The sequence below is a fragment of the Pundamilia nyererei genome, unplaced genomic scaffold (assembly GCF_000239375.1).
Source record: "Pundamilia nyererei isolate P.nyererei 1_Seehausen unplaced genomic scaffold, PunNye1.0 scaffold00007, whole genome shotgun sequence".
Taxonomy (NCBI): Eukaryota; Metazoa; Chordata; class Actinopteri; order Cichliformes; family Cichlidae; genus Pundamilia; species Pundamilia nyererei.
This window is the reverse complement of record NW_005187408.1, coordinates 2,521,406-2,543,844: the sequence shown is the minus strand read 5'-3', so window position 1 is coordinate 2,543,844 and position 22,439 is coordinate 2,521,406. Positions and strand designations below refer to the sequence as shown.

The following is a 22,439-nucleotide window of genomic DNA, read 5'->3' as shown; positions in this document are numbered from 1 at the left end:
AATGTGCATCGTTGTTTTTCATTATGTCAGAGGTCAGCACACTGATTTACATCCATTTCCTGGAGATTTACTCCAACCCTAAAAATAACTACTAGTAAAGCTAACCTTAGCCTAAATCTCAGCTTTCCCCAAACATTTAAACAACCTTCAAATATAAAGATTTTCAGTATGGGGTGGATTTGTCCCCTTAAGGAAACGTAATGATGGATATCAGTGTCATTCTGAGCAAACTAATGACTCTGTTGTGTCCTATTACCCAGTAGCCACAAAGCTGCTTTGGACATGTGACTCATTGATGAGCGGAAGAATGGAAAATAAAACAATGGTGTGGTAAACCCTCTTTGGCAGTCACTGTCATTATACAAATGCTGCAAAGCTTAGTGATATGAATAATTTCACAACATCTAATTATTTTTGGCATCAAAAATATCAGAAGCAATGATGTTCTTTATTTAAAACGGACATCCAGGTATATATTTTATTTAGAAATTGTCCAGCTAATTGTGCCTTTCATTTAAAAATTTTTGTTTTGTTTTCACGGCTGTTTTCGACCTAATTCCAAGCCGCAGCAGGCGACTCTTTCCGTGAAATGAGCTTTGAAATATTAATGTAGGTTAAAAATCAAGCATTCACTACCCAGCCAATCACCGTTTGCTGAAAACATTCCCAACTTTGCTGGTGAGCAGAGTAGAGCATTACAAATGGAGTAAGACAGATATATTGTTCAACGGTCGGTGAGGGGAATGTTAAATAAGCAACTGTTTGCCAACACATTTGCCGTATTCACTTTATTATGCGATAAGTCAATTTTGTGTTTGCAGCTCGTCGCGAGCGGAGGCACTTTTTGTTAAATTTGTAAAGTGCTCGTCGGTGATGAATATACGCTGAATAAACGACAGCGTGCTCCAGGCTGCTTCCATTAAGGTTAAGAAAGATTTTCATCCTCTGTGTCGACGTGCAGTTCCACCCACTTTCCTACCAGTCGGTGTGTGTCTGTGTGATTCTTGTGAGGCGTGTCACTTTCTGTGACAGCGGTCTTTTCTGTGTCTACATTGTCCTGAGCAGCTGCAGGTAATTTCCCCCACCTATTGTCCCCTTCCACACTGTCAGAAACTATAATTCAGCTCTAACCAAGCGAGAACAGTACCACTCTGTTGGACTCCGTGTGAGTCAAGGTGAGACAACTTTGGAGGAGGAAAGGAGGTGTGGAGCATGTAATAGTTTGGGGACTTGTTATACCTTACTGCAACTGGGAGAACTGGGCTTACAAGTGGACATGCACGAGGCAGCGCAAAATCTATGACAACTCCTCAAAGTAGAGTGAGGCCAATGCGACTTTAAAGCCGTGCGTAGAGGCACGTTCAACATTGTTTTTTCTGGGGGTCAGAAAGAAGTAATATAGCAGTTTAGAGGCTTTCGGGCTCTGCACTATAATGTTGCAGAGCTTTGACAAACAGTAGTTCATCTTGCTGTAGAGTTGGACTAGTACAGCACGGCTGACAGCTGGCTCTGTTACTGCTGCTCTCATGGGGGAATGGAGAAAATGCTGTTTCTGTAATTTTGATGGATTTGTTTTTTTTGTTTACTTGGCTTCCTTTTTTCATCCGTAGGACCCATTAAACCCAGGCTGAAAGCCTTTTATAAGACTTATTGCTGCTCCTTGCAAAATGTACATATTCAGGGGAGATATCCACCTTTCATCCAATAGAAACACTGGAGTGTGAAAGAGTGATGGCTCTGGTTTGCCTGTTTTCTTGGCAGTGTTGCAGTTAGCTGTGGCAGAGATCAGTGGCAGACTTGCACCAAACCATCGGGCACATTCTGCTGCTTCTGTGTATTTAGTCAGTGACAGCAGCCCGTCCAACAGGAGCAGCATCGGGGCTAGATTAACGGCAGAAGCTATAGGAGACGGGCCAAGAGTGGGAATCATGGAATTTAGTCTTGCTTGTGGGTTTTGTTAGCAGCAGGGGCTGAAATGTTGGGACAAAGCCTAGGCTTTGAGTAGAAGTTTGGTTTTTGTTTTGGCTCCGAGTGCTAAGTGGAAACAAGCTGAAGTGAAAACCAAAGACGGAAAAAGAGCAAGGATTCATGTTTGAGAAGGACTTATATCAGAGGCTAAGTTGGAAATTCACCCAGAGAGCTCTCTAGGGTCATCTGACAGTTTGTCTTCTTAAAATCTGCATGTCCACGTGCTCCCTTTTCATTTTTTTAACAGCTAGATTGATGTGAAAGGCCACAATAAATGGGAACCACAGGGGAGATATCTAACAGGAGTTAATGGGCCACTAAGGGAATATTTGGTTTTGAAGGCGGGCACATAGTAACTACTACTCCTTCTCTGGGGTTTCACAGCTCTTTAAGTAGACCTGTCAAATTTCCATCTTGAGTTACAGGAACGTCCCTTTTGCTGTAACTCTAGATTTTAGAAATTTGCTCAAAAAAGATAACTGCACACATATAGCACAGACTCACAAGAGAGTTGGCCTGAATTAGACATAAAACACACACAGGAAAAACAACACACCACTGCACTGTGATGCTTAAGAGAAAGTGTCCTTGGTGAGCAAAAACATGTCATTTGTTTGAAAGGCAAAGGGAATTATCAGATGAATTGTCATTTTCTTTCAACTGTCATCTTATTTTTGTTTATTTCTTTTTCTTTTTCTTTTAAACATCACAATTGGGAAATGGCGCCGAGTCGAAGAAGCGAAACAATACAAATTGACAAGATGACAAAAGTGCAGTTGGGAATCCAGTTGACGAGAGTAGAAAAAGAGGTCTTGGTGACATTAGCAGTGTAACCTACTTTTAACGTGGTGACAGAACAAAAAAAAAAAGCATGCGGCGATTCTATTTTCTGGAATGATACACGCAGGATATTTGAAGTTCTGTGACAGGCTGTGTTTGAAAGCTTTTATCTGAAGGCTTCGTTTCACGACCTCTGTGTTTCAGAAAGCAGCGTTCACGAGGGAAGCAACGACAACGATGGCAGCGTCTGCGGCAGTGACTCCGCCTTCTACAAGCAGAGCGAAGGTGAGGGATGCGGTGATGGGAGGGCGGCGTTTTGTGGCACTGCAGATGAGTAATTCCTGCCACAGGTAGAATCAGCATGCTTGTGCTTTTCTATATCTCCTGGATGCAAATGCAAATAAACCTCCTTTCATGCAAAAGTGCACATAAATAAAATTCCCGCCCTGTGCTCACCACAGACAGCAGATTTTCTTGTGGATGCTTATTATATTTACACGTACGCTTTCATAAATGGATAAATATGCTAACAAGATATGCGGCTGACAATAAACAAACCCAATTTTGTTTGTTTACTGGTAATTATCTGCTGTGTGCAGTGATCAAGATCTGCCATTTAGATAATGTCAACTTCTAAAAGGCCCATGCAGAAAAAAAATACCATATGCTTAATGTGTGTATGTGTGTATTTGTGTTTATAGGTGTGTCAGAAATGCCAACAAAACTGCGCTCTTTTATGATGATTTAAAGCAAGGGTAAAATAATCGTAGTATGAGTCAAACTGAGGGTCGTTGTACACATTAAATAAAATCGTTTGAATTTCAGCATCCTAGCAACATCAGCACTAAGCAGGCACTAAATAGGAACTAGAAGGAGAAAGAGCGTATTTCTCCCATATTACCTTGCCTTCAATGGATCCCTGTTAAATCTAGCATTTTGAATAATATTTTGAATAATCAGTCCCCATCTTATCTTTTAGACCTCATAGTATCATATCACCACAATAGAGCACTTGATTCTCAGACTGCTAGTTTACTTGTGGCTCCTGGGGTATTTAAATGTAGAATGGGAGGCAGAGTCGACAGCTTTCAGGACTCTTCTGTGGAACCAGCTCCCAGTTTGGATTTGGGAGACAGACTGTTTAAGATTAAGCTTAAAACTTCCTTTTTGATAAAGGAGATGGAACTAGATCAGGTGACCCTGAAAACCTACCTTAATTATGCACCAATGGTCTCAGGCTGCTCCCATTAAACACTTAGCATTTCTTCTTCACTCACTCTTTTTCACTGTGTTTCTACTAGAGATGGACCGATCCGATATTACGTATCGGTATCGGTCCAATACTGACCTAAATTACTGGAGCGGATATCGGAGAAAAATAAAAAATGTAATCCGATCCATTAAATATCACAATCGACGTGCAGTTCCACCCACTTTCCTACCAGTCGGTGTGTGTCTGTGTGTGTGTGTAGGAGAAACAGAATGAGGCTCGGTATCTGCGGGACCACAAAGAGGAGCTCATAGAAGAACTCGCCACAACCATTGTACAAAAAGTAGGTATTACTTTACTGCAGGTTTATTCATCTCTTTTATGTGGAAGCTGCGTTAAGCTTAACAAGCGACTGCCTCTCCTGCTGCTACTTCGATCATGAAACTGCTTAACGATCAGCTGATCAGCTTTTCTGTCGCGAGTCCGTGTCTCTAGTTTGCTTTTGGCCCACTTTGCACCAGAAAGAGGAAACCAGCGGCTGAACAACAGCAGCACGTTTAAGCTTGATAAGCTGTTGTTAGAATGTATTTAATATTACTTTCTACTCCAGGATCTTTTTCTACGTAGCTGACGCTGGTAACTGTGCAGGGGCGGATCTAGCAAAGTTTAGCCAGGGAGGCCGATGGGGCATTAACAGGGAAAAGGGGGCACAAAGACATACTTTTCTTTCTTATTCTCATTTAAAATGTCTAGCTTTTAATAAATAATTATCTGACACCCAAAGTTTTAATTTGATGTAAAATGTATAGAAGTCCATTACTGTATATAGTAACTATTAAGTCTAATATACCCTAGTAAGCTATAGTACTTTTTCCTTTGGGAAGGTACCATCTGTGCAGTCTGCAGTTTTGCTGAAGAAAGATGTTGAATCTATTTAATATTTCTTGAAAAATAATTGATTTCTGTGCATTTTATTTCCACACTGCATCAAATTAAGGTTGATTACGTCGATTAAGCATCATGAGGTGGCGCGTGAGGGGTGGTTCCCTATTTTTTATTTATTTATTTTTGTTGTTGCTGGGAGTTGGAACCCTATTAGTTAGGTTGCTTAATATTTCTGCTAAGTACTCTTTATACCAGAATAGGGAGGATGGTGCAGGTTTAAGTTTATTAGATTGATCAGTATTGCTGAACTATGAAATATTTTTTTTGCATACAGGCATAACAGAATAGCTTTAGTGTAGTTGTTGTTTTAAACTTGAGTATGAACTTATACAAAATGCAGCAACGATATTTTAAAAAACTGTTTTGTTGATTAAAAAACACTATATCGGATTCATATCGGTATCGGCAGATAGCCAAATTTATGATATCGGTATCGGTATCGGACATAAAAAAGTGGTATCGTGCCATCTCTAGTTTCTACACCACTGTGTTTAACCATTAGCTATTATAATTACATTCAGGACAGAAGGCACCCTTCCACAGTCCCTTCCCTTGTGCCCAACAGGTCACAGCAGATGGCGCCAGTTTCTTCTTGTTAAAAGGAGTTTTTCCTTCCCACTGTTGCCAACCAATTAGTCGTAGAGGGTTGTCTGATTGCTGGGGTTTTCTCTGTATTAATGCAGGGTCTTTACCTTACAATAGAAAGCACCTGTCTAATTTCAATGGCATGACTGCTGCAATAGTTAGAAACTAACATTTGTGCAAAAAGCTCAAATAAGGTAATTTAGGGCTCTAGGAAACTATGAATGTCTGGAGGAAATTTCAGGAAATATTCATTTAAATGCGCCAAATGGACCAAAATATTAGGCCACACCTCTAAATCTTTGGATTCAGGTCTTTTCAGTCCCATTGCCGCTGATTTATAAAATCAAGCACTAGCCATGCAGTGTGCCTTTACGAATGTTTAAAAAATTTGGCCGTTTAAAGATTGAATTTGAGAGTGGTTTGTGTAAAGTTAATTAAGCGGTGTCTGTGTCTCTCTGTGCAGAGTGCTGATGGACTTAATAAAAGTCTCTGACGCTTTGCTTACTCAATAACAGCATAGAACCGAATCTCCATTGGCATTAACATCAGCACAAAAGCTGTGCACCGGGAGCTTTGTGGCATGGGTTTCAAGTCGATACTGTAGGTATAACCTGTATGTGGCCCATTACTTTTCTCTATGTAGTCTAGTTCATTCTGGAGCGAAGCAGTGGATCACTATTACCATCCACAGGTGAGGGAAGTTTAAGGGAACTCTGTATACATGTATGCATGCATTTATTCTTGTGTGCGCTGTGTTGTGTTACCAGGGCACAGTATGGCAGAGACACTCACAGTTGCCCTGCGTGTTGCTGAGGAGGCTATAGAGGAGGCCATTGCTAAGGCAGAGGAGTTCAGTGACAGCTTGGTAAGACATCCCTCTCTTCCCCTTCTCCTCTCCCTCTCTTGTCCTCTGCCTCCTCTTTTCTTCCCCCCACTTTTCAGAGCTTTCGTATTGCCTTCCTGCTCTCCATCCCCATATTTTCAATCCCCTATATCACTGTCATGGCTTCTTACTTCTCCTCTTCTCTTGCCTCCCTCTTGGTCTCAGTATCAGCTGGATACAGTCATGGTTTTTGGCAAAGACCTTTGCACAGACTCTCTCTTGGTAATTCACATTCACTTTGAACTGAATATGCTGTGTGTGTGTGTGTGTGTGTGTCTGTGTGTGTGTGTAGGAGAAACAGAATGAGGCTCGGTATCTGCGGGACCACAAAGAGGAGCTCATAGAAGAACTCGCCACAACCATTGTACAAAAAGTAGGTATTACTTTACTGCAGGTTTATTCGTCTCTTTTATGTGGAAGCATTAATTGCAGCTAAAATCTTTCAAAATAAAAAAAAATGTAGCACTTCAGGCTATGCCTTCCCTCTCCACCCTTTACAAATGGATTGACAAATAATTACGCTTTTACTCTATAATTTCAAACAGAAGTCATTGCACTTATATAACGTTTTAGTGAAATATGGCACAGGAAATAATTTTCAAGCAAGAAAAGAGCAGAAGGTCTTCGAAAATGATAATTTAGAGTGTCACAATCTGCATAAATTACTTTAAAATTCAAGTGACAACTGCTTTAATTTTACACGTGGCATTTAATTTGCATGCAGATAGTGAGTGGAGCCAGGATCTGCAGTTGTTTGATTGCCTTTGAGTTTAAAGTCAAACGTGTTGGAAATCAGTTCACTGGAAATGAAATACTTTGAAGATTTCAGCACATAATGTTACAATAAAATTTAAATGAAAATTAAATCATCGCTTTAAAAATTATTAATGGCTAAACATAAAATTCTGTTGTACGAGCGCATTTCTGCTTTCCATTGTGCATTTATTATTCTAGTTCATCCTTTTAAAAAGCGTGTTGTGTACGCCTCATAGCTTGTATGCACAGTCTCTGTCATGTTCTCTCTCCTCATCGCCTTCTTCACTTCCTTTTTTTCTTTTTCTTTTCCCTCAGATCATCCAGAGAAGGAAGCGTTCAGAGATGCAGACAGAGTTTGACTTTGTCTGGCCTCAGTCTCAGTCTCTGATCCAGCCCAGTGAACTGCCCTCTCCTTCTCAGCCTCACACTTCATCACAAGGACCACAAGACCCGCTCAAAACCTCCTACTCTCTCTATGTGAGTCCCTGTGTCAGTCTAAACTGTTGGGACATATGGAGCATGTCATGCTGCCGTATTCAGCCATCTCTATTTAAGTCAAAAACAAACATGCAGAATAAATACAGATAAAGCATAACCGGTATATTAAAGAAGGACATAGCCAATGAGACACTTCTAAGAGGCACTACAGTGTGTGATTTCTTAGTAGCATGGATCACATACTGCTCTGTACGTGACCCACCGATGACAGGTTCTCTTTTTTTGACTAACTGTGAATGCAGTCACTTGAAATTAGGTAGTACGATTAGATTTCCTAATATAAGCTGTATTTTTTTCCTCAGACTCTTTTTTTTTAATACTAATTTTTCTTAATGATGTGTTGGAGAATTCTGGAAGAGTTTACTTACTGTTGAGGGTTTGAGGGAAAGGTCCTTTTTTTTTTGAAAAAAGATAATACAATATGCCAACTACAGCAAGTCCTCACACAGGAACACATAGGCAAATCAATAGTACACAAACCTGGCACGGGTTCATACTACAAGTCACCAAGGACTCCTGGAGATTTGTCATCGTCCTGTGTGTGTGCAGAGCATCAAGGCTGCTCTCCCCGGGGCTCTGCCTTCAGTTTCCTGCTGTTTCACTCAGTGAAGATCAAAGTCTTGTGAAATACGCAGGGATCCTCCTCGACTGCTCTGCCTGCCATGGGATAAGCTGTGTTTATCAGCTCTCTACAAAACCACTCACTGACAGACAAAGCATGCAGATTTACACTCACGTGCGTACTTACGCGGTGTAACACTAAACCTTAATGTTGTACCCCACCCTTTTTAAAGAGGAATTTTTGTGTGTTTAATTCTGCAATTAATTTCTCAAATTTGGGAGAAGAATAAAGTATAGCTTAGCTTAGCTTATTTTTCGAATTGACGCCAGAGTACAGATCAGACACTATTCAAAGCTGCCAAATGTAAAATGCACCAAAAAGCTCTCATGAATGTAAATTATGTTGTTCCACAGATACACAAATATTACACAAAAATACACAATACACAAAAATTAAGTAATAAATGACTAGTGATTTAGTATATTAAAATCTTGAGCTAATGTAAATGTATAACTTTTATTTGTTTCACACAGAAAGAATCACAGGAACTGCTTAGTAGATATTTGCTCAGTGTTATAGCTCCACCTGCTGGTGAGAATGGTAAATTACAGCCGGCATAGTAGTGACGTTTTAGGGGTTTTTTTATTGCTGGAGAGGAAGTGAATTGTCCAGATGGACCAAATGCTCTTATGTGTATTACTTAATTACTATATATGGATATTATCTTTTCTGGCCAAGTGCCAGTTATCTCTGTTTCTCAGCTAAAAATCTGTCTGAACTTCCTGTCAACAAAAAACTAAAAAAAAAAGAAAGAACTTGTCAACAGAGTTGTGTACCATTCTTTGGATCTGTGTCATATTTCTCTGTATTTACCTGTGTGTGTGTCAATGTTTGTTCTTGCAGCGGTTGCGGTCAGCGTTCTCTCTCACCAGTGACGACTCCCCAGAGAAGGGTCCAGAGGAGGAGGTAGCTGAGGCCGGTGGCGGCAACGACGGCTTGCAGGAATACGCTTCTCTGAAAAGGGAGCCAAAGGCGGCCACATCTTTACCCACCTGGAAGAGCATGGATCGCCTGGATAACTCGAGTAAAAGTCACACTCACAGACTCTTTTTGGTTGAGCAGCTTTCCATTTCGCTTTTATCAGTTTAAATATAACTTTGTGTAGATGCATAACTGAATAGATTTAAAGATTTTTAGAAAAAGGCCATAGATTTACTTTTACATGTCGTAAAGATGCACCTACATACAAAGACATACAAATTATTTGTAGAAATTTACCCCATGCATTGCTCTATATTAGCCTCATATAATTTTATTGAGAGTATGGATATTGAATTTATTTAGTACTCTCTGAATCCCTGCAGTTGACTCTGTTCTTCTATACTTCCTGCTGCTGCTTGTGATTTTCATCCAGGTGCCTCTTCAGTGCTCCAGAGTCCAGACGGCAACTGGATTGCCCTGCACAGTTCCCAGCTGTCTCGGCCCAGCCTGCTCACCAAGAGGAAGAGCCTGTTGTTCAGCGTGCTGGAAAAGGAGTCTGGCGTTGTCTCCGCTTACGACGAGATGGGATCTGACTCAGAGGAGGACGATGAAGGTGGCTGGGGTGCAGCGCTGAGGCAGTTTCGCCGCAAACTGTCAGATGAGACTTACTACACGGACTCCCAGCACGACCCCGAGTGGATTTACACTCAGCATCTCCCGGTCACCTCACCATCCTCGGGGCAGTACACCAACACAGAGACTCTCAACTCAGACTCCGAGGCCTCGTCAGTGCTTTCTGCGTGTCCCCGTAAACCACCCCACAATCTGATGAGGAAGAAAGGACCACCGGATACACACCTTCACCCTCATCACCAGCCGCTGCATCACCAACACCTTCAGCAGAACTTTTCTCCATACCCAGTCCAATCAGAGTCATTGGATGTGAACTTTAACCCTAAGGTGATGTCTTTGAATTATCCTGTTCTACAAAGTCAGATGTAAATATTGTCCTTTGTAGTGAGAATTTTAGAGCCATACCAAGTAGTTGGTGGACTAATATCTGCAAATATTATAATTATAATATCTGCAAACACCTTTCAACCATATTATCAGTGTTGATGTTGTCCACCAGAGGGCACTCTGCAACTTGCCTGTTGGAATTGCGTGTATAGATCATCACAAGCACAACAACCTGCTGATCAACAGCAGAGCAGGAGAGAGCATAACTGAAGAACCTAAGAGATTCTAAAAGGAAGAAAGAAAGAATATTGACTGATATATCAGAGTATTGGCTTCACCAAATATCGGTATTGCTATCAGTCTTAAAGTCCTATATCAATTAATTACTCAACAGCTCTTTATTTGCTGATTAAAAGGTCATGACTGCTTTTGTAGAACTGGGGATGCTCCCTGTTACACTTTTTTGTACTCTGAAAAGAGACTCCATGTTCCTTAAGTGAAAAGTACCCACCCCCCAGTTAGCTCTTTTTTTTAGTAGAGACAACAATAGAGAACAAAAGATACGTGAGTTTTTACTTGCAGTCCTTGGTGCAGAGGCCTCAAATGAGCCGACAAAGATACAGAAATAATAGTTGCGTTCAATTAAAACCTGATAACAAAAGACAGTCCTAGAAAGAAAAGCATGTGAAAGCTTTAATCTGATATGTAACGGTGGCACATGTACCTGTTTACTTCCTGTCACTGTTCCCAGGTGATGGGAGACAGTAGCGAGGCAGAGGAGAGGCAAAGTGATCCCGTCAGAAGATCACGGCGACGCAGGAAGAGTAAGAGGGAGTCATCATCAGAGCAAAACAGGACTGGAGGCCAGAGCCATCCACAGTCCGTCTACCCCTTAGTGCAGGTAAAATTTAGTGATTCCTTATTGGTTGTTAAGAGGAACTCACTTTAAAATCCATCTGTGCATCTATTTATTGGGGCTGTTCGGCTTGGTTGTAAAGCATTGTTTCACGATTAGAAGGAACCAAATGAAGGTCTCTAGTTCAGGCTGCTTTTCTCTTTAGGGTTAGGCTTTAGTCTTTAAAATCTGCAAATATAGGTTACCTGCTCGATTTTTTACAATTATCTTTTGATTTTACATGTCGACCTTTAAGGAAAACAGTGGTATTCTACTCCACGCCCTGCTGAAGAGGGGATTAAGTGAGGAACAGCCAAAATCTGACACTATACCAGTGGCCACAGCTGCACCAGACGCCTTCAAATTAGATGCTATGACAACTGAGCCAGAGGACCTGGACACACTGGCGCCAAATTCACCGGTCCCCAGCCCTTCTCAGCCACCCTCCTTGACCCTGGGGCGAGAGCTCTCATCCAGTAGCTCAGGGCCTGGATCCACAACCAGAGATCCCCTAGAAGGGGAGCTGCAGTCTAGACTTGGTCAGCTGGTCATCAGTGCCAACAGCAAAGACAGCAGCTCGTCTGAGGAAGAGTGCACAAACTGGCCTGCAGACAGGCAGACGGATAAAGAAAGTGACAGACAGAGAGAGAAATTGAAGCCAAAGGAAAGAGAGCGAGAGAGGCAGCGAGTGAGTGACAAATCAAGAGAGAGAGCAAGCGAAGCAGTAGAACAAGTGAACGGACAAGAGATTAAAAGAAGCGAGAAGCTAATAAAGAGTCCCTCGGTGAGAGAAGACGGCAGAAGTCGGGAGAGGAGGTTTGAGAAGGCATGCGAGAGTTTAGATATGAAAGTGGAAGACCAGGAACAAAAGAGAGGAGACAAAAGAGAACCCAACAGGCAGAGTAAGAGACAACATAAACGAGATGCGGAGAAGGAAGCGGGACCGAAAGGGGGAGCGAGGAGCGGATCCAGTGCAAGTTCGCCTGCTGTTACCCCTTCTTCCCACGAGGGGGCGCTGTCAAACAACCAGGTGGGGAGATGTACACAAGATTTGATTTTCATCTGCAGAGCGTCTTCTGCATGTGCTTGCATTGCAGTCTGTTTGTTGCCTGTTTGTAAGCTTTTAAATTCTTTTTTTTTGTGCCTTCAAAATCTATTTCCTATCACAACCTCCTGTGTTATTTACCTGACAATCAGTGCTGTCATTATCTGTCCCTCATCCCATGTTTTCTCTGGTTTGCTGTGTTGTTTTTGAGTTTTTTGTCTGGTCTGTGTGTTCCTGGTAAACGTGTGTGTGCTTTCTGTATGTGCATATGTGTCAGGTGGGACAGAATGACTTGGAGCAACTTCAGAGGCTTCAGTTGCTCTCCTCTGTCTTACAGCAGGTGAGATATAAGGGCTAGAAAGAGGATGTAGTTGGAAGTCATGCACAAGGATACACAAACCTGCAGCCATCCCATTTCATTTATGACCTTAATATCTTATTTACATGCACTGTAGTAAATTGCATTATGATTGCATACATATGATTAAAATGGTCTAATTTTTTTGGACTCTTTATCAGTCCATACAGTGCTGTGCAAACCCCTCATATCCCTTCATTTTGCTTCCAAGGGGCGAGACTGTGTGTTGAGCAGTAGGTTTCCAGGCTTTCTGAAGGTTATTCGTTTCTTCACTTTTCTGTTTAAGACTGTAAATTACTTTGATTTCTTGTGCACTACAAAAGTATGCGTATTATCAGAAATCTTTATTGTTTAATGTATGACTTTTGACATATATTGGGCAGGTAAAATAAACTTTAAATAACTAGATGTCAAAACTACAATCTGTTATGTCAAAAGTATTGTTCCAGCTCATATTTAAAGTTGCTTTTTTTTTTTTTTGCATTTATAATCAACTCAGCACTGAGAAATCAATAACTACACAAAGTCAGATAGATGGGACACACGTACACACTTGGACAATACATCTGAGGCATGAGGGTCGATGCTGATCATTAAGCAGACTCATTCTAAGGGCTTCTATGAGTAATGCTTGCCTCTTCCAGCTTGTATGACACATGTACTGGTGTGATCTATTTCTGATGGCTTTCACAGCTCCCTTTACAAATCCGCCAGGACGCCTCAGTGCGATGTGAATAGAGGAAAACGTGTGACCATAGCCGTGATATTTGCGCCTTTTTGAAGCGATATCTAGTGTTTTGCCTTTATTAAATGAATCCGAATGAAAACCGAGTAGCTCACTGCCGTCGTACTAATTCACAGCATTTTCAGCGTACGTGATCTTCAGCAGGTAAGGGTCTGGATGGTGTACAGAAATAGACATAAAGCAAGGAATATTGAATAAATAATCCCAGATTCACAAAATATCAACCACCTGTGTTCATTACTTTTCATGCCCTTATGAGCTCATCCCCACTAGAACCACTGCTGTGGACACAGGTGGTGTCATTTGAGGCTTTGAGGCTTTAGAGATTAGCCCTCAGGGTGGAGAAGGTAATTGGGCCCGGTGTATGCACAGAGGGAACGATACAGGAAAAAAAGTTGAACAACAACTTTTTATTCCTGTACGCCAATCTGACTTCCTTATTTATTTATCTTCCCTGTGTGTGACATATTCCTATATTCAAAAGGCATCAAACTAGTTTCTTTGTTTTTTATGTTCTAGGATCAACTTTCCTCATTGATAGGAGTGAGATATCAGTGTCTGTGATGACTGTTTGATCAGACGGGTGATGGCCTACTTCTTTGAAGTGGATCAGCACATCTCCACTCCTCCTTTGACCAACCCAAATCGATACCTCACTGTGTCCATCTCTGCGTCTCATTCTTTTTTAAGATCGATCGATAGTGATTTAAAAAGGAAAAAAAGATAACCAGCATCTGGTCTCTTTTTCATCACTTACCTTCTCCGGCTAAAATCCGGCTTTTCGGACTGTCACACTGTGCCCGAGAGGGATCGATGTACTTCCGATCCCACTGATCAAAGCTTCAGCAAATTATTCATTCATTATGGAATAACATCTTTCTCTCTTTACTGCTATTTCTTATTCTTGCTCAGTGTTTACATGAGCTCAAGAGGATGAAACGGCAACTTTCTTCACTCACCGTCTTTACTTTTGAATCATTATTTGTCACATTATTTGACATAAATTTGGAGGCAGGCTGCTTGGGTTTGGCTGAAATGAGAGATCTCCACAGCTGACTTAAGTCATTTCCATTTCCTGATTAGCCGAGGCATCAATCGACAATCTTATCTCCTCTACTGGCAGATGTTAGATTATTTTGAGTAATGATCCAATCCTCAGCTTCACATCCAAACTGCAATTGCTTTCCTGAAGCTCAGTGACCAGAGATGGTGTGTCCACAGTGCCATCATTTTCCAATTCAAAGCCTAAGAAAAAAAACAACAACAACTGAAGATGACTCACTTCTCTGGCTTTGTCTTGAGACCTCATTACCCCATTTCTCACATCCCTGTTCTGCACCCTCTGACTGCTTATCCAGGTCAAGCATGTGTAGATGTGGGTCCTCACAAAACATTAATTAGGCGACCAGAGTGACAAATATATGTGCGCTTGTCACCTGCAAAATGTTCTTTTTTATTCACGTATTATTATTTTTAAGGCTTTACATTGTGAAAACCAAAGGGGGCTAATGCAGCTGATTAAAACATGATGCCGCATTATCTTTATTGGCTCACATTCATTTTTGAAATGGGGATGTTTTTACAGCGCTAATGATTGCATAATGTTCCAAAATTGAATAGTTGCATAATTGCCTTTTGTCACATCCCCTTGCTCTCGAAATGAAATATATTTTTCATTATCATTTCATGTGTATTACACTACATTAAGCCCTTGCCCTTAAGGTGATGTTTACAGATTAGATGTACTTGCTTGACATTTTCTGCTTTTCTCACACATTAAGTCTCTTTAACAGTGTGAGTAATAAGGTTTTCTCTCTGACTCCAGTGTTTCTGGACATTTCACTTGAATTCATTTTAATCTCACTTGAATTCAAACGGTCTGTTTATTCTATTTGTTCTTTGACTGGAGCAGAAGTGCTCAGCGGCTTCGCTCTGCAGCATCACCACGGAGGTGCTAAAGGTTTTGAATGCTACTGAGGACCTGATTGGTGAGGCGGGAGGCGAGAGCTACACCCCTTCTGAGTCTATGAGTGCTTCTCCCATATCCAGCAGCTCTGAGACCCGCAGGTTGGACCAGAGGCTTACCAAAATGGAGGAGAATGTAAGCTAGAGAGCACCTCCACCCAGTAGTTTTGCCTCCTGAATCAGTGGTGCTTATGGGAACTAAAGGTTTTGCTCTTTTCTGTGCAGGTTTATCTTGCTGCTGGTGCGGTGTATGGCCTCGAGGGAGCACTGGGAGACCTAGAGCACTGCGCCCGCAGTATTAGCAGTGGGACGACAGACCAAGAGCTGGCCTTCCTGGAAGATCAAGTGGCTACCGCGGCTGCTCAAGTCCAGCAGTCTGAACTGCAGGTACTTCAGAGGATCGATGACTGTTTGCACACATCTTTATACTGCTAATCATATGTTATAGTCTTACTAAACCCTGAACAAAGATAAGAAGAACTATTACCTTAAATTCTCTTGAAAAAAATCATCTTTTTGCTTTAAGATATCAAACATTGAGGCAAGAATATCAGCTCTGAAAACGGCTGGGCTGAACGTGACTGTCTGCAATCGCTTCTCCAAGCTCAAGCCAAAGTCTAAGGTACTCACTGGCCTTCCTGCACGCTTAATCTTTTGCAATTTGTTTTGTACTTTCAGGCCATATGTAATGTCTTTAAAGAGTATTGGTGTAACTGATGAACTTGTCTGTGCTTATATAGTAATGAATGGTTATTGGAATAAAGAAATGGTCAGATATGGTTGGTTTGTTGATTTTAATGAACTATAATAGATGAGCGATGGTAATATTCTCATTACAGCCTCAAACCCTGGACTCATCACGCCATCAGAGGAGGAAGCTTCCAGCGCCTCCACTAAAAGGTACCAAACGTGCCAATTTTGCTCACTTTGGAGAAATCTATTATGTTGAGATAAAGAAAAATGTGTTTATGCATTTTTTAAAAAACAAAACTGAAATAAACTGCGGACATATGCAGGGTACAGCCTTGTATATACACAAAGTGTGAACGTGTATGCTTATGTACGCGTGTGAAACCGAGACACCTAGAGATGGGAACTGAGACAGAGGGGAGGGACATTTTTATTCGGCCTTAGTTAACATCTCACATTTTATGCTTTGTCCTAAAAGAAGAGAGAGGCCATTGAATGGATGTAAAAGTGAATACATTTGCTAAAAAGAGACTAAGTAACTGAAAAGCTCCATTAGATGTAAAGCAGCCAAATGGAAACACACACACAGTCCAGGGGGATAAGGCTGTTTTATCAACCAACTGTAAGTCGGTTCCTTTTCATATTCGTGAAAAGCCTCTTTCTGCTGCAGCTTTCTTTATTTTCTTTTTTGTCTCTCTGTTTTTTCTTCACCGTCATCTACACAATGACTTTGATTCAGGGTGGCTTTTTAGCAAAGCTCCAAAGAGAGACAGCAGAAAGGACAATGGGTCAAACTCAGTGACCAAGACATTGATTCAGTAATTCCACCTTAGTGTGTTCCTTCTGTCAGTCCATACAACGTGCTCCACATTTGTAGTGAAAATATACTGACATTTAGCTATACACCACCAAACCTTCTTGTTGCTTTGAAATGATCATGAGGAAAAGCACTTTTTGATCCAATACAACATTATGGAATAAATATAAATGACTTGTTTAAACCAAGGTTGTGATGAAGCTTTTGCAACTGTGTGTACTACCCCCATCACGAACTATCAAAATCTGTCTTTTACCACTGCCATGTCATAAATCTGCCAGTTTAGGATACTGAATTGTCTAATTACTCTAATGTGTACTGGAGACCCCACTCCTATTCAGGTTAGAGCCAGTTTGCAGAGCTCTGTGAAAGGAGTATACACGTTGTTTTATGAAACCTTCATTTTATCTGGCAGTTTCCAGAAACATGATTTATTGCTTAAAACAACAGTAGTTGAGAGTTTCATGGGAAAACACTGTGACATTCCGAAACCAGATGCTAGATGTAATTTCTCCAGCATGTCCTGCCCAGGGCCTCCAAGACATGCCCAAAACACCTCATGTAGAAAGTGCCGAGGAGACATCCTAGTCAGATTCCTGAACCACCTCAGTTGGTTCCTTTTGATGTGGAGGTGTAGCAGCTGTACAGTGAGTACCGCCTCAATGACTGCGCTCCGCACCTAATCTTACCTAAAGGAGAACCAAGACACCCTAAGGAGGATGCCCATTTCCTCTGCTTGTACTCACTATCTCACTTTTTCAGATCTAGGCTCAGGCTACCTCAACCTATCATGGCTGTCTGTCATGATAGGTTGGGGGTGAAGGATGGAGACAGGACAAAGGACATAAATACACATATATGTGATTTTTCCCAAAAAGTTGATTCTGTTCATCTGGATGTAGCATCATCGGGAAAACGATATATCCAGATGAACAGAATCAACTTTTTGGGGATTTCCTTACCTGGATGATTGAGCATGAATCAAGACACACGTGCTTTTCTTAAAATAAAAATGTGGCATTTATTCTCATTTCAGAGAAGTTGGAGCCAGAGCAGCAGGTTAAAGTATTTCGGCCATAGTGACAGTCAACAGCACAATGAGTCCCTCAGGGCTATTTTCAAGCCCCGGGGACAGGGGCTCTTCACATCCAGTGCCTTGACCCAGCATCTGCCTCTAGCTCCAGGCCAAGCAGGGGCCACTACCTGCCCTGTGTAACCCAACTCAGCACTCATTCCTCACACAAGCTCAGTACCCATCAGTTAAAGAGATCAAAGAAGACATCGCTGGATCTTTCTCTTTTAACAAGATCTATTTCATGCTGTTTTTCCTCCTTACTGCACACACATAGACTCACACACACACACACACAGAAATATGTTATTTAACAGTCGGTTTCTCTGCCTTAAGATCTGCAAACACTCCTCATAAACCGACTTAAAAGAATATATATGTACAGATAAAGAAAAACTCAGTTTTCTATCTGTTTGCAAGAGTGTTGTGAATTAATGTGCAATGAAGCTGTGGAAAATCATAAGAAAATTTGTGTGATTCAGTGTCCTGAAAAGAGGCTGAGCCATGTTTTATACTGCATCGTCTTTGTCACCATGAACCAAGAAATGTTACGGGGGATTTATTCAAACTGTTTTGTTTTTTTTGATGATTGTCAATATCCACCCGCATATAGCTATCAGATGGTAATCACCAAATGGGGATGATTGTAACCTTCAATATTTTATTGATTTATACAAATCACAAGCAGACCAGAAAAGAGTTGGAAAAAAAGAGCTGTTTAGATGTTCAAAGTATCACGTCACCAGTGTTTTGGTTTTGTTTGGGGGAGGATTTGTCCGTTGCACCATGTGCTTGATGACTATAAAGGAATAGCACATTGAGAAACTGTAGCTGAGAAGAAATTAAGCTAGTTAAAAGACCAGGTCAACATGTTGGAAATATAATCATTTAATTTCTTGCTGTGACCTAAGTAACTTAGTCCAGCCACTGTCAAGGCAAACTGTCAAACTTGTATCAAGAAAAAAGGAGAGGTCAAATTGAGAAATGGGCAGCTAATGATAATCCGAAACCGAAGGGAGCTGGACAGAACCAAGCTCGCCGCTTCCTCCTTTTTTAGTCTCTCAGCTAAGCTAAGCATCCATTTGCCATGCTGACATTTCACTGGTGAGGAGTGTGTAAATTTATTTAGGAAAGAAAAAGCTGATTTGTAGATACATTCACATATTGGAAATTGTGGGTTACAACATTTAAATAGATCAAAATTAAAAAAATAGTTTGCATGGAGCATCCATCCAGCTTATCCGGGGGAACACCTGGATAAGCCGGTGGAGGTGGCTGGGGCGAGGGAGGTCTGGGCCTCTCTGCTTAGGCTGCTGCCCCCGCGACCCGGCCTCGGATAAAGCAGATGAAGATGGCATCCATCTGATATTCAAGTTGGGTCTGAAAATCCTCCTCCGTGACATATGTAGTTTCTCCAACGCAAAGCCATTCTTCCTCCTCCCTGTCACTTTCTTTGTTTACTTTCAAACGTTGTGGCCTTTTATTTAAGGAGAAAAAAAAAGAGTATTTTCATGTTTTCCCTTTACCGGGGTCACGTCTGATCTTTTGTGTTGCATTCAAAGATTCTTGTAAAGATTTTTACATAAGAAAGTCTGACGGGCTATATAACAAATGCCATGAAACCATGATTTTGTTACGAGCAATTTATTTTTGTACTGAACGTTTTTATGCAATACCACTGAAATAAGTACTATTGCAAATTAAAGGCTTTATTCTCTCCTCAAAGGAACCCACCTCAGTCAGTCCTACCAGACTCTCTTATGTGTGATGACTCAAATTGCTTTCAGTGTAAGCTTGCATTTACCATTCGATGTTCTGCCAGTAATGACGATGGTAAATGCTTTGAAAACACAGGTGATGAGAGGCACACTTGTACTCCTTAAACACGAGAATACTGCCTTTCAGTTTTGGGAGATTTTATGTTAGCCATGCATACAGTTATCAGAGTTCTTGCTTTGGCTCCAGCTTAATAAGAGCATGTTTGGATTCTCTGATAGTGTTTGAAAGGTGTGATGATCTTCTGTATGAATGCTCTGCCCCTTCTATTAGTGACCTTTTCATCCCCAGCCTTTCGCATCTTGGGTTTGCACATTGATCTTGTATTTTTTGTCAATCTTGTTCTCCAGAGGTGTTGATGTAAAAAAGAGCATGTTTCTGGCTTTATCAAACTGATGAAAAATGTCTCTCTAAGAAGCACAGCCACAAGGGTCCAATCATCAGTGTCCTGTATTTTTCTAATGTAAAAAAAATAATTTAAAAAAGTAACAATATCTCATTGCAGAATTTGTTAATATACTATATGTGTGAAAAACATGGATATGATATGATAATGTGTTTATTGCCCAATCATAGTTGACAAATCGTTCAGTGTTGTGCAAGAGACTGTGTATAATTGTCATGACTTGTGAGGCTGGAATTGCACAGGACGTCTCGTTGGTTGTTGGAACAGTGTCGCGGATACTGAGAAGTGATGAGATTCTCCCAGAGCTAAAAACAAATGTTGCTTTTGTTCCTGTTTAAATCCAGTGTGAACGACTATGAAGAGGTTCACTGTGCACAGCTCCACAGGCGGGCCATTCACTTTTATGTGCAATTGTTTGTTGCAATCCATACGATATGTTGGGGAAATTATTAACAAGCAAAAAAAGAAAAAAAATGCAGATTCTCTATGTGCCACAGTACTCTGAGAAAAAAATGTATTATGAAATAAATAAAATTCGCAAACTTAAAATTGTGTTTTGTTTGCTTGTTTTTTCAAAGAAAATGTTTGCCTTCACACTCACGAAAGTTACAAGCAAGGTTGTCAACAGATATAATCATGACATCCTGATTTATTAATCAATGTAGAGTGCATTTTTATGTACAGACATGGGTGAGGCTCATAACAGACACAAGAGAAATATAATTATGAAGACGTGTATATAGTGTCGATTTTTAAAAAATGACAAACGAAAAATAAAACGGAGTTTTTGGATGTGGGGAGGAGAGCACATCACGGTAGCCAATCACCGTCCTCCCCGTCGAGCACTTTTCCAAGGTTCTCCTTGTTTCTCAGGCTGCTGAGCAGCAGCTCCAACGTCCTGACGACGGGCATCCCATCGCTGCCCAGAGCCTCCAGACTGCTGTGCCTCTTCCCAAAGCGCCCAATGGGTCTCACCCCACGCCCCACATACCAGAATGGATCTATCTCTGGACCTGGAAACCAAGCAGAGACAAGTTTATCAGTGCCACATAAAGCAAGGGATCCATACAAGATGTTAACAGCTATGTTTGAAAACAGAATTAATATTTAGGAAAGTGGTGGTTAAATATTCTGTTAGTGGACGGACTGTGAGGACAAATACTACTATTACAGCCACAAAACGGCATGATTTTGCCTTTTCCCCCCTCCCTTTTTTAAAAAGATTGTCTTTTAGTGGCTATCATTCAGACCTAAAACAATGGCATTCTGATATATTACCATGTAAAGTCTGAAAGCCTTTCAAATTAACTGCCAAATGTGTTTTCAGTCTTTAAACAACTCCTGAAACGCATGAATGCTCACATCTGTTCAGAACGTTTAGTGTGCAACAACACAGAAGGCCGATCAACAGTATTAATAAATTAACAAATGCGTTTCTATCAAAACATTTAATTCAGTAACAAAATATCCAGCGTGGGGAGCCAGTATTAGTACTCCAATAATGACACAACCACATACTGAATTTACATTTGATGGCTGGTGGAAGGTGAAACCCGGTTAGCATTTCCTCACTCTGAATTAAACAGTGTGTAATTAACCAAATCAGTTTAAAGTCTGATAACAGAAAGTCTCCTGGTTACACTGACAGACAGCATTTCTTTAAACTTAATAACTGGAAATAAAGATTTCAATGGATATAATAGGATTATTAAGAAATAATTACATTAGATCTATTGAATTCCATACACTCAGACACACACTTTATTAAATTGTGGTTGATTTAATAAAGTGTAATAGCCTATTTAGCTTTCTTTTTTTCTTCTTCTTTTTTTCTTTTTGAGCGCGTAAATCCCATCTGATCCTTATCGGGAAAGTCAAATCGGAATGATTTAAAGAAAACGGGTCTTACTTCTGTTGTCTACATTATGAACAATGTGGAAGTCGTGCTCCACTGTGGTGCTGTGAGCGCGGCTGAAGCTGGAGGAGAGAAGGAGGAGAAGCGCCAGAGCTGCGGGCAGCCAGCGGCTCGTCAGGACGCAGTGCCGGACATCAGCCGCTCTCACGGGCAGCATGCTGCGGTGTCGCTCAAGGCACTAAAGACAGGACGCAGTTATAAGTAACTTATCACTTTTGAGAAGACACTGAAAACAGAAGCTATTCGCAAAACCAAGAAAAGACAGGGCTTGATAAAACTGGAGATTTGTTTTTAATGTGCCTTTTTTGCGCCCAATAGTAAAACTTAACGAAACACCGTTTCAAGTAGGATTAAGTCTTTTAAACCTCGGGACTAATCACTGAAACTGTAATCTGAAAACTTGAATTTCATAATTCTTAATGATGATAGAAACTTTGTGATGGTTATAAATCAGAGATCCTTTGGGATTGTGTGCAGGTTGAAATAGTATAATTAGCCGCAATTAGCACAACTGTAGTTATTAAAAGCAAAGTAAAAATATTTGCATTTTGCGTTAGACATGCAAAATGCAAACCCCAAATGGTAAATACTTACCCTGAACTTTGGTAACAGGCTGAGGTCAGTTGG

The 22,439-nt window shown here is 40.9% G+C and overlaps 1 protein-coding gene across 2 annotated transcripts in view; it reads left to right on the top strand.

Moving 5' to 3' along the window:
* Nucleotides 1-20,387, top strand: part of myripb (myosin VIIA and Rab interacting protein b) — a 120,056-nt gene extending 99,669 nt beyond the window's left edge. The window contains exons 5-18 of one of the 2 annotated variants that reach the window (XM_005722518.1): nt 2,953-3,033; nt 6,256-6,353; nt 6,664-6,744; nt 7,443-7,604; nt 9,091-9,271; nt 9,602-10,128; nt 10,880-11,029; nt 11,280-12,053; nt 12,346-12,408; nt 15,084-15,272; nt 15,362-15,523; nt 15,663-15,758; nt 15,976-16,036; nt 17,680-20,387. In XM_005722518.1, the coding sequence (XP_005722575.1) occupies nt 2,953-3,033; nt 6,256-6,353; nt 6,664-6,744; nt 7,443-7,604; nt 9,091-9,271; nt 9,602-10,128; nt 10,880-11,029; nt 11,280-12,053; nt 12,346-12,408; nt 15,084-15,272; nt 15,362-15,523; nt 15,663-15,758; nt 15,976-16,036; nt 17,680-17,723 (2,669 nt within the window). In that variant the 3' untranslated portion in view covers nt 17,724-20,387. The remainder of the gene's footprint in view (nt 1-2,952; nt 3,034-6,255; nt 6,354-6,663; nt 6,745-7,442; nt 7,605-9,090; nt 9,272-9,601; nt 10,129-10,879; nt 11,030-11,279; nt 12,054-12,345; nt 12,409-15,083; nt 15,273-15,361; nt 15,524-15,662; nt 15,759-15,975; nt 16,037-17,679) is intronic. The other variant, XM_005722519.1, reaches the window with a different exon arrangement.
* Nucleotides 20,388-22,439: the final 2,052 nt, after the last annotated feature.